Here is a 13,036-nt window from a genome sequence, read left to right on the forward strand (position 1 = left end):
CTGCGCTTCAAGCTCACTAGCTGCTCCCTCGGAAACCCTATACAGGGTCTCTATGGGTCGGAACTGAACATACTTCACAACAACAATCAAAAATTATAAATCTAGACAACTGCAGTGAACAGAAAGCTACAGGTCTTTGGAGAAAGGACCAAAAAATAGGGTAAGAGCAAAAACCATGCACATTATTCTACTCTACGAAGGAGTCCCACAAATAATTATGCAAAGACATTGTTAACTTGATTGGCTTTAGTTTTGCTTTTAAAATATGTTCACAGGACTTCTTAGTATTCTTCACATTCCAACTTTATTTTGATAGTTTGATAATTAAAAAAAAAAACCTTCCACTATTTGTTGCCAAAGTCAACATGTATTGCCACTAAATAAATGGACTTACAACTCTGAATATTCCTTTCAGGGAACATATGTACCCTGTGCTACCAACAGACTCACTATTTAAATCACATTATTGAGGCAATACTAAAATATTTTAAATGTTTTTTTTGGGGGGGTGGGGAAAGAGGACTCACATTCAGGAAATTTTATGCAGTATTATAGTGCTAGAATTATCTGTCATGTTTCCCTATGTTCTCCAAACTCTGAACTACAAAATAAATTGAATCTAAGCTCTATTATTTGTGTAAATGAGCCATTTCATATTTAAGTGTTAAGGATTCTGGACTATTAAATGGACCATTTATTTCCTGATACATGATTATGAACTTTAAAAAGTCACAAAGTGAAAATTATAATTCTAATATGAGAAGTAAAAGATCAATTACTTAATACTATCTTAGGGGAATACGTATTAACTAAACAGAAAATAAAAGATGGAAAAAGGAGTGTGTTTAAGATGTGCACAGTGTGTTTAAGATGAAAAGCAAAGCGAGACTACTTCACTCTAAAAGCACTGCATAGAGGAGAACAATAAATAAAACAAATGGAAATGAAAATAGCTTGTAGCATTAATCAGCTTTCAAACCCAATTCATTGATAATGCAAGCAGAGAAACAAGCACTAAATTGCTTACAGGATAGACTACAAAAGTTAAAAGAAGAAGCAGAACTGAATCCTCTCAACTTGTTATCTAAGGAAAACTCTGCTTGCTTTCATTATTTTCAAAATATATATACCAGGAACATTTTACTTAATGGTGGAAAGGAATTTGTTGTAAAATATATTACAAAGAGCAAAAATGATATTAAGTACAGTAAGTAGATAAATGGGAAGAACAATCATTTGTACCATCAAATCCTCAGAAGTAGTACTTTTCAAAAATTTGTTTAATAGGGTGGATTTTTATTGCCCTATTATGTGTTAAAAATAATTATTTTCTAATGACCTCTTTGTGAAATATCAACAGGAAGATTTTTGATTTTTGAAGTTATTCTGTGCATGACAAAGGTGCTGTCTTTATTGAGTTCACGCCATTGTTCATTGGCAGCATGAATATTCTAGCAGTTACCGTCAAGTTCCAGAACCAAGGACCCAGGGTTCCTGTGAGAAGCTGGCATATTACAATTAAGATCTGGGACTCTGTAACATCAAATCTATGCATAGGGAAACAAACATTTCAAAATAATTTTACTCAGAGCTTTTGCTAAAGAACCCTACTAAAACAGCAAATAGAATAAAAGGTACCATTCTCCTTATAAAGTCATTTAAATTTTTAATGATACAATTCATACAGAACTATTGGTATCTTTATACATACAAGTGTATTTCATACCCAAATCAAAGTAGTAGAAACATTTAAAAATTAAGACTGAAACAGACTAAATAAATGACTTGTAAATAAAGTTGTAAACACTTGCACTAAAATCATAGTCAACTCTCAGTCACCAAAGAGCGTTGGCAAAAAAAATTACTTTATAAATACCGTCTGTGACAATAGGTCCCTTAAATCCATACTACCCTGGGGGTAGGAATGCTTCCCCCAAATCCAATGTACAGTCATTTATGTGTTTGAAAAATCATATATCTTATAGCACCCCACTCAATGTCCCAAATCTCATCAGTCTTACTTTAGCTATCTCAGTTAAATTGCCACAGATATGCACAAATGGGAAAGAATCTAGTTAAAGAGTGACTTTTTTTTTGGATAGAATTAAAGTCAAACCGTCCATCTTTTTGTCAGTTCCTGAAAATCTCCAGTTCAGAACCATTTCCTTCTTCCTTTCCCTTCCCTTAATTCCATATCAGCATTATAACTTTCTACTAGACTGGATTGGAGTTCTGGTGTGGCACCATAGGATAAGCACTCGACCTCAAGGTCAGTTTCAACTGCAAAGTCAGTGGTTCAAACTGACTAGCTGCTCTTCGGAAACCCTACACTTGATCGCTTTGAGTCAGAACCTACTCAGTGGCACTTCACAACAACAACAGATTGGATTATTACTAGAGAAGTGTAACATAGACAGTGACAGAAAAAGGTAACACTATCAGACAGGCTTCAAATAAAAACAACATGAATCAAATTTAAGAACAAAGGAATCAGCTATAGGAGCCCTGGTGGTGCAAAGGTTAAACATTTGGCTACAAACCAAAAGGTTGGTGGTTCAAACTTACCAGTGGCTCGATGGGAGGAAAAACTTGGGTGATCTGCTCCCAGAAAGATTTCAGCTTTCATGTAAACTGTATGAAGAAGTTCTACTCTCCATAGCACTTAACAGTAATTTTACTTGATTCTCGGAAACCCTGTACAGGGTCGCTATGGGTCGGAACCGACTCGACGGCACTTAACAACAACTTAACAACAACAATCAGAGATCCTAAATTGCAATCTAGGCTTTACATTAACATAAATAACTGAGTTGATTGCATTATGGATAGAATCTATAACAATTAAATAAAATCAAATGGGCAAAAAAATTAAATAAATAAAATTAAATGGGCAAATGAATGAATCACTTCTATAAGAAAAATACATATTAGGTAATTAAGTATTTAAAGGAAAGTATCTGTCATTTAATAACTCACGTCATAAATTTTAGCCATGTAAAGATGTGATCCTACACATATATTCAACAGGAAGTTTCCAAAGAGAAAGTGAATTACATGAGGAGACTTAAAAAAATTTGTGGAAAATTGAAGTAAAAATATAATAAAATATTTCCATGAACTTTTTGAAGTCCATTTGTATATTAATAGACAGTTTTAATTAGTAGGTGGTCTTCAAATAATTACATTTTTAGAGGTTACTACTGGTGTGGCGCTGTGGGTTAATGCGCCAGACTGCAACAAGGCCGTTTGAACTGCAAAGTCAGCAGTTCAAGTTCACCAGTCACTCCTTGGAAACCCTATATAGGGTCACTATGGGTCGGAACCAACTCAATGGCACTTAACAACAACAACCTATAAACATTAAAAAACCAAAAAAACAAAACAGAAGCCCTGGTGGATAAAGTGCTCAGCTGTTAACCAAAAGAGAGGCGGACCACCAACCTCTCCATAGGAGAAAGTGTGACAGTGTGCTTCCATAAAGCCTTGGAATCTACTCTGTCCAATAGGTTTGCTGTGAGGCAGAACTGACTTGCCTGCCCCGGGTCTGCATTTTCTGACCTTGCATAAGGACATGAACCAAATTTGTCAGACTCCCAAAGGAATATATTGGCTATTAACTTTCTATTTAACAATAGAAAAGATAAAGTGGCAAGTTATTATAGAAGTTACTTACAAAGAAATAAACTGTTAGTGGCAGGGTTTTTAATGAATGTAAATGTAAAATTAAAAATTGAATAGAAGTAAATATCTATACACTCTGCCTGCTATAATGAGAAGTAATAGTACACGGGAAATAACTGCAAAATCAATAGTAGGCTCACAAGCTTTACCAAAGGAACCTCAGAGATTATCTAATTCCTAACTCTTATTTTGCAAATTAGGAAGTAAGGCCCATGAAAGTGATAAGCTTTGCCCAAGCCACATACATAAGACAAAGTAGTTATTACACTTGAACTTGAGTTCAATATATTGCAACATTTTTTTCTGAGAGGATAACTTAAAAGATTATTTTATTTATAGCTTTAGTAAAGACTGTTTAGGGTATCTAAGCATTTATAAAAATGATTCCATACATATATTTAAAATTGCATCTTTAAAAATACCTAGAAGTGTAGGCCTTAAAAGAAAAACATGAACGCTTTCATTAAGTGTGATCCATAAAGATTTTTCAGAATGTTTTACAAATGAACTTCACCTTATAATTCTTATCTTCTTTCACCGACCTAATCATTTCATGAAATACTACCTTCTAACTCCATTTCCCTCCCCATTTGTTCATATCCAAGCCAGTAAAAATCCTAAAGGGCTAAGTTGGATCTGGAAGTGTCCCAATGAGTTCTATTCATCTCTGCCATATCCCTATTTGGTCATCCAGAAGCACTGTTAAGATCCTGTTAAGGATCTGTTCAGTTATAACAGGTACTAGAATTCTCTATGTCAAGCATTTTTTAGCTGTGATCAGTACAAAGTGTTGGAAAATATAGCTCTGAATGTCTGGGAAAATGTATATCAAGCATATTTTCTTTCTCACAAAGTTAGACTTCTACTTTGAATAAAAATATTTAGTGATGAAAGTTATTGTGTCTAATTTTTGTCCTGTATATTAAACTCTCTTATTTGACAAACATGCTATATTTTAAAGTTATTAACAGAGGCACTGGTGGTTCCATGGTAGAATTCTCACGTTCCGTGTTGGAGACTCGGGCTTGATTCTCAACCAGTTTGCCTCAGCACAGTAGCACCTATCTGTCAGTGGAGGCCTGCCAATCTGCTCTAAAAACCAGGCAATCATAACCTTAAGGATCACAACAGTCCAATCTGTAACCATCAGGGGATGGTGTGGGCTAGCCAGCATTCTGTTATGCATGGGGTCAAAATGAGTTAAGGGCCAATTTGACAGCAGCCAACAACAAAACCAGCAAAGCAATCTGAACTTATTTATATATAAAAGAGAAATCTGCATGATTCTGTAACTCATGTGTAAACAAATCAAATTAAAACAAAAACATTTTAAAACAAAATTCCTAACCTACCTAGTGCTGTTGCTGTTTTCACTATCACTGTCTTTAGTCAAACTACATTTGAACGTTGAACTTGTTCCTCCCTAATTAAGTGAAATAAAATTTGGACTTCTCCTCCACACATACAAACTTAACTTCAACTGATGTTGTTATTAGGTGCCATCCAGTTGGTACCAAGTCATAGTGACCCTATGCACAACAGAATGAAACACCACTGGGTTCTACACCAAATTCAATTGTTGTTACAATTGAGCCCACTGCTGCTGCCACGGTGCCAACCCATCTAATAGGAGGGCTTTCTCTTTTTCCTGACCTTCCACTTTAGCATGATGTCTTTCTCCAGTGACTAGACAATACTGATAATATATACCAAGCATGAGAGATGAAGTCTCATCATCCTGGCTTCCAAGGAGCATCTGGCTGTACTTCTTCCAACAAATACCTGTTTGTTGCTTTGGCAGATCCTGGTACTTCAAATGCATCAATTCTTCTACTGCCTTCCTTATTCATTGTCCAACTTTCACATGCATACGAGGCTATGGAAAATACCATGGCTTGAGTCAGGTGCACCTTTGTCCTCTCAAACTGACATCTTTGCTCTTACACTTTGCTTTTAATGAGGTCTTGTGCAGCAGATTTATCTAATGCAGTTAAGTCGTTTGATTTCTTGACTGCTGTTTCCATCATGAGTGTTGATGGCTAATCAAGCAAAATAACTTCGTTAACAACTTCAGTCTTTTCTCCATTTATCATGATGTCATTTATTGGTCAAATGGTGAAGATTTTTTTTTTCTTTACATTGAGGTGCAACCCATACTGAAGGCTATGGTCTTTGATTTTTAGCAGTATAAGTATTTTAAATCCTCTGCGCTTTCAGCAAACAAGGTTGTATCATCTGCATATGGCAGGTTGTTAATTGGAGGTTGTCTGTCCTCCAATCCTGAGGTCATGTTCTTCTTCATATAATCCATCTTCTTGGATTATGTGCTCAGCATACAGACTGCATAAATATGGTAAAAGAATACAATGCAGGCACACACCTTTCCTGATTTTAAACCATTCAATGTTCCCTTGTTCTGTATGAACAACTGCCTCTTGGTCTACATACAGGCTCCTCATGAGTACAATTAAGCGTTCTGGAATACTCAGTCTCTGCAATGTTGTCCATAGCTTGTCATGATCCACACAAGCAAAAGCTCTTGCTTTTAGCCAAGATCCACCTGATGTAAGCAATGACATCCCTCATTCCACGTCCTCTTCTGAATCAGACTCAAACCTCTGACAGTTCTCTGTCAATGTACTGTTGCAGCTGTTTTTTTAATTCCACTGTGTTACTTCTTTTTTGGAGTGGGCACAAACATGGATCTCTTCCAATACATTGGCCAGCTAGCTGTCTTCCAAATTTTTTGGCATTGATGAGAGAGTGCCTTCAGTACTGCATCAGGGTGTTGAAAGATTTCAATTTGTATTCCATCACATCAATATTTAAGCTATTATACAGTTGCCTATTCTAATTGCTCTAGGAAAAGGGCAATTTCAGCTTCCGCTGCACTGGTATTTTGGTAATTTCCCCCTTAAATGTAAAGCATTAGCAGGATATTTCCATGAATTCTGTAATCTGCTTTTAATGATAAAATATCAAAATTGACTTAATATAAATGCAGTATTTCAAAAATTAAAATAACTTTCCCAAATCAAAACCAACTTCTTATAATACTGACTTAATTTAAATGTAGATGTTAAACTTAAATTGGCCTCATTATTTCTCCAGTCTCAGTAGAAGATCATCTTCAGTTATAGACCAGTTACCCTAGAAGTCTGTTGATCCAGCATCGGCAGCAATGTTATTACATAAACAACACACTGGTTTTCAGATATCTGCAATGTCTTCTCTTCTGGATTTCTTCTCTCTATAAAATACAAAACCCTTCATCCTTTGAACCCCTACTCTCTTCTCTAACCTGTACTATCTCTATTGATTTATTCACCATTCATAATCTAGCTCCTACCTAACCACTGTACTGAAGCTACTCTGGGTGACCTTATACTGCCAAATCCAATGTACACTTTTCTGTCATTTTGAGTCTTGACAACATGCAGAATTATTTTTAAAAAATTTTTATCTTTAATCCTGGTATGCAAAGTTCCTACCCTAGTTGTTAATTTCAGTAATTTTTAAATTCTATTTTCACTCCATTTGAATGCCTAAAACCTCTTTGAGACAGGACCTAAATACAACTCTCTCTTAGAATATATCCTTCTTATAGTGCCTTTCTCCACTTTCCATCCTAGCCAGAAAGCTGGGAGTTACTCCATGCCATGCTCTGATTCACTCTGCACATCTGAATACAGACTATGTCCTATAGTTCCTTTGTCTCTCTCTCTCTCTCTCTCCAACCTTCCCATTTCTCACCAATAACAATGCCACTGTTTAGATCAGGCTCCATCACTCTTCACCTTCCTATTGGGTCTCCTTGCTTGTCACAGTCTACTTTAATTCATCCTCCGTAGTGTTGCCAAATTGATTTTCAAAAGGAATTTTTGTCTTTTTTTTTTTTTTTTTTTTTTTTAATGACCTATAAAAGATTCCCTAAAGAATCAGGATGAAAGGCCAAATTTCTTGGCAGAGCATGTCAGATCTGGATCTCCTCCAGTCTTTTCTCCTGCCATTTCACTGCAGGCACCTTATGATGCAACCATATGGAACTGCTTGCAGTTCTCCAAAAACACAACTCATCAACGGAAACACACGAGGAAGAAAATTCTAAGACTGGCAAATAGAAATTGTGATATCAAATTATTCTTGAAAACACTGTCTATTTACTCTTCCCCTATTTCCATGGTTGAATTCTCTCTTCTTCTTTCAATTCCTATCCATATGACTGGTGCTGCTTTATTTGAGACACAATGAATTAAGGCTGTATAATGAAGAAGCTTTCAAAATAAGGGCTTACAAGTTAACTGATAAGATAATAATCAATGAAGTATAAACTATGTGAAGCTCAGATATTATGTTGTTGTTATGTGCCGTGGAGTCGGTTCCGACTCATAGTGACCCTATACAGGGTTTCCGAGGCTGTAAATTTTTACAGGAGTAGACCACCTCATCTTTCTCCCACGGAATGCTGGTAGTTTCGTACTGCTGACCTTGCGGCTCACAGCCCGATTCGTAACCACTACTCTACCAGAGCTCCTTACATTCTACTATTTAAAAAAATTAACATCACTGAAAACAAAAACTGAATTAGGGCAAACCAAATGATCTTATAATAAGTCTGTCCTTAGAAGACCATTACAGTTTGTGGTTTTATCAGTGTAGACCAAGACTGTAAAACCATGGCAGACTGAGGAAAAAAATCTTTATATATTCTCAATTATGCTTTTTTGTTCTGGTATCAGAAATCTTCAGTATTTTCTGAACATCGATAATGTAAGAAAACTACATTAAGATGTGCCTTAAAACAGATTCTCTAACTCCTTTTACTTTAAAAATATTCTAAGACATGCCTTTTAAGCAGCTAACATTCAAAATATTAATAATTAATCAATTACTGCTATAAGGGCATCTTAAATTCTATGTAAGTTTAGTCAAAGTTAGCTGAACCGAGCTTGTAATAAACAGCTGAATTTTATGCATTCTGATTTTTCAAGGCCTAGAAAACAGATTATTAAACCAAAGCCAACCCACTGCTGGAGTAGACCCTGACTCACAATGACCCTATCGGGCATAGTAGACATGCTCCATAGAGTTTGTGAGGTTGTCAATCTGTACGGAAGCAGACTACCTCACATTTTTCCCACTGAGTGACTGATGGCTTTAAACCACTGACTTTGTGGGATCAACACTTAAACCACCGGGGCAACCAGGGCTCCTTTAGGCTTATTTGAGAACTAAAATTAAAAAATCAATTCATGAGTCATCTTCACTGGAGAGTAGGTCAAGATGTTCCCCTGCCATTTGCCATAGAGATTTTAATTTTGACATTTCATGAAGTAGACAGATTGTTTTCTCAAGTCTTTCTCTTTGAATGCTACACTATTAAGAAAGGAAAACGGAAAGAAAAATGTGAGCAGTGGAAACAGGACTGTAATACTGAATTAAATACCAGTTGGTAAGTACCACCCTTAACCTTGTTCCTAGACTGGTTTACTAATGAGTATTCATGTAAAAGTTCTGATCACCAGGTAGAAACTATTCAAAGAAATGAGTAGAAATGAGTCTGTATTTCATTTTTGAAAATCTCAGGCATTTCACTGGCAATAATAATCTATATAGTATACACATACCAATTGGATTATCAAGGGCTTATATATATGAGATGGCTTCAAAAGTTTGTGGAAAATGGAATTAAAAGATAATGGAAATTTTCCGTGAACTTTGTGAAGTCCCCTCGAATATATTTTTTAGATAAATAAAACAATGTGAAAATAATAAAACTTAGTATTGTTGTTGCTGTTATGTGCCGTGGAGTCAGTTCCGACCCATAGCGACCCTGTACAGGGTTTCCGAGGCTGTAAATCTTTATGGGAGCAGAAAGCCTCGTCTTTCTCCTGCGGAGCAGCTGGTAGTTTCGAACTGCTGACCTTGCGGTTCACAGCCCAATTCGTAACCACTATGCTACCAGAACTCCTTAAAACTTAGTACACTCACTCAAAATAAACTACCTTTGAAGTGATTTCAACTTATAGAGACCCTACAGAGAAGTTATAAATCTTTATGGGAGCAGTAAGCTTCATCTTTCTCCATGGAATGGCTGGTGGGTTTGAACTGCTGACCTTGCAGTTAGCAGGTCAGTGTTTATCCTATAGCACCATCAGCATATAGTATAGGTCATGAGATTTAAAGATGTAAGTTGCTCTTTCCTCTTAGAAATTATCCCATCTTTGCTGAAAATGCATTTTTATATGTTAAAAATAAAATGGAATTAAAGTGAATGATAGCAGGGAAAAGAAAGGATAAATTTTATTGAGAGAGAGAGAGAGAGAAATAGAAATGAGTAAGGCGGGGCTATTGCTTTTCAAACTGCTTTAAAAATATGGGCTGGCTGGCAGGTTCTGACATTTCCTTTTAAAAGGTATGATAGAGGGGCATAAGGCAAAAATTATTAGGTACTAGCTATTAAAAATGAGCTAAATATTATCTCATTTATTAAGCTAATTTAATAATTTGATCAGTCTTAAGTACTCAAATACCTACAAGCAACATTTAACATATTAAGACTAGAAAATAAAATCATAATTAAGTGCTACTTACATTCCAAATCGCAAGGTTCCAGAAACATATGTTTGCCAATGTGCACAATAGAACATGAATGTCCCAGCAAAACAACAAAAAAACATCCAATCAGGGTTTGTCCCCAGCTGCACCGCAATACAAGTTCCAAGAACCACAAAGACTGCAGAAAAAAGATCACAATGAAACAGAACAATCTAAATAACAACCCTTAACTAAGCTGGAAAAGATGTTAGATGAGGCAAACAACGAAATATGCTATGAATATACCATCAGCTCTCAGGTATTATAATAATAGGAAAGTTAGATATAATCCTGACACTACCTTTCTATCCCATATTAATTTTTTTTTTTCCATTAAACCATTTAGTGGAACCAAAGTCCTTGAAAGAAACTAAAACTATTAGAGAATTTTTGGAGTATTTCCAAACTTAGTGAGAGTGGCAATAATGAGAAATAAAAGTTAAAAGACACAGAAGCTAGAAGGAAAGAAAAACAAAGGACATGGATAATCAATCCATAAAGTGACCTACTTGCTTCAGACTGATAGTTTTTTTAATGTTTTATTGTGAATTATGGGATAGTTTACATGGGAGAACATTAGTTTTACATTCATCCTAGTGTATATCGCTTCATTGCCATGGTTACAATTCCCTCTATGCATCATCAACCAACCAAAGGGTATACCTTACAAGCCTGCCCCCCCGCCACCACACAGTCCCTTCTCCCTCTCTGGGTCTAAAGTCCCCAGCAGCTCCATCTCTCCATGTCATCGTCTCTGCCTCCATCTCAGGCATCACTGTTTCTCTGGGTAGGGTCCCGCTCTCCGCTCTTCTCCCTTGATGGTCCCAGAGACCTCCGCACCTAGACTGCAAAGTTCATCACTCCCCTCCTTGCTACAAAAACTCTACCTTTACATTTCCAATCCTCACAATCAGTCTTGATAACAATAATTCATTATTTTCATTACTGTGTCACAAGAGACCTATCCGTATTTCATCAGCTCTGCCTAGACATATTGGATACTACTCAATGGAGATTCTACCTTTCCCCATGCCCTCTACATCTAGGCTCCCTCTTGAGAGCTTGTAAGCCAGTCACTTCTTGCCTTTGTAGCCCCCTCCCCCACCACTTTGGGTAGCTAATGTCCAAGTTGCCCATCCCTGTCTACTCTGTGTATGGAGGGGGTGGGAATGATCCTTGCTGTAAAGATTTGTTCCCTATTTTGAACTACTGCATCCATAGGTGTAGGTCAAGTTCATCAAATTGTATCAGATGACTCTTTTTTTTTTTCCTTTTCTTTATTCTTCTGGTTGAGCTCTGATCATCAGTCATTGAAGCCAGGTCAAGTGGGTATTAAATGCAAGTGAGGGTGTTCTTAAGTCTATGCCCTCTCTTCTTATCAGCTGGATGCTTCACTCTCCACTCTAGTCCTCTGTGGCTATGTCACTGACTCTGGGCTCAAGAGTCCCCAGGTCTTGCCACACTGCTGGTCAACCAGGTCTCCACCCAGGTTCACAGGAGTCTGTTGAATGTTGTAGGTCTTAGCCCACAGCTTCACTGTTGTTTTTCCCTCATGTCCCCTTATCGGTGATGAACGTAGTCACCAATCAGAATGTGTATTCCCATTGACTCTTAGTCTTGGGAGGAGAGTTGTTTTGTTGTTGTTGTTAAGTGCCATCAAGTCATTCTCGACCCATAGTGACCCTATATAGGGTTTCTGAGGAGCAGCTAGTGAGCTTGAACCACTGACCTTGGGGACCAACCTGACTTTGCAGTCCAGCGCATTAACCTACAGTGCCACACCAGGGCTCCAGCAGATACACCATTATGGGTGACTTAATAAAAGTTTGACTTGAAATGCAAATTGTTGTACAAATATGACTGTCCCTTAAAATAAAAAAATAGGACACCTGTCATTCTAAAGTCATCTGTTAAAGGATAACAGTCTTTCAAGATAGTGTGCTAGCATTTACTCATTGGATGTTTTAGAGTTTCTTGACTTGAGTTTAGCTGCTACCGCTCTAAGCAAGCAGGTAACTTGGATATTAAAACCATGATTTTAACAAGCACCTACATATAAAGTCAGGAAGTAAAACTATCATGCGGTCTTGCTAGATTCTTTTTAGATATTTTAAATAGCATGCCAAAAGAAAAGAAACCAACTGAGGAACAAAATTTAGTAGACAGTGAGAAATCTGTCAGGAATACTAATTAGAAACTGCCATTTAGTCTCAAAATCTTCTTACCCTCTAAAATATATAAAAATATTACTTTTAAAACTTGCCAACATTTACCTAAGGACAAAGTTGAGAAGGGATGGGAAGGTAGGCGCAATGACAAGGAGGAAATGGGATAACTATGGTTACATGGAGACTACAATCATTGAGATGAAACAAATTGCATGATTTGTTGAATGTAAAACTGATGATCTTGTCTGCAAACTTCATTTAATTCACAGAAAATTTCACAAATTAACAAAATGCCAACAGTGCAAGTAAAGACATATGACTTAAGGACAGTTAGCTCATCTACTGCTAGCACTTTTGTGTACTTTGTTTTTAGTCTTTTGTATCTAAGCATATTATCAGATGATGTTGTTAGGTACCATCAAGTCAGTCCCAACTCACAGTGACCCTATGTACAACAGAACGAAAAACACTGCTCAGTCCCATGTCATCCTCACAATTATGTTTTAGCCCATTGTTTTGTCACTGTGTCAATACATCTCTTTGGGAGCTTTCCTCTTTATTGCTGGCCTGGAGAAGACTCATTAACCTGC

The 13,036-nt window shown here is 36.7% G+C and overlaps 1 protein-coding gene across 1 annotated transcript in view; it reads right to left on the reverse strand.

Annotated features, from left to right (window-relative positions):
* The window catches only part of CEPT1 (choline/ethanolamine phosphotransferase 1), a 50,287-nt gene that overhangs the window by 20,687 nt on the left and 16,564 nt on the right, over positions 1-13,036 (reverse strand). Inside the window, exon 3 of the mRNA XM_006865927.1 lies at positions 10,276-10,417. Coding sequence (XP_006865989.1) covers positions 10,276-10,417 — 142 coding nt within the window. The remainder of the gene's footprint in view (positions 1-10,275; positions 10,418-13,036) is intronic.

This window comes from Chrysochloris asiatica, unplaced genomic scaffold, assembly GCF_000296735.1.
Source record: "Chrysochloris asiatica unplaced genomic scaffold, ChrAsi1.0 scaffold00085, whole genome shotgun sequence".
Lineage (NCBI taxonomy): Eukaryota > Metazoa > Chordata > Mammalia > Afrosoricida > Chrysochloridae > Chrysochloris > Chrysochloris asiatica.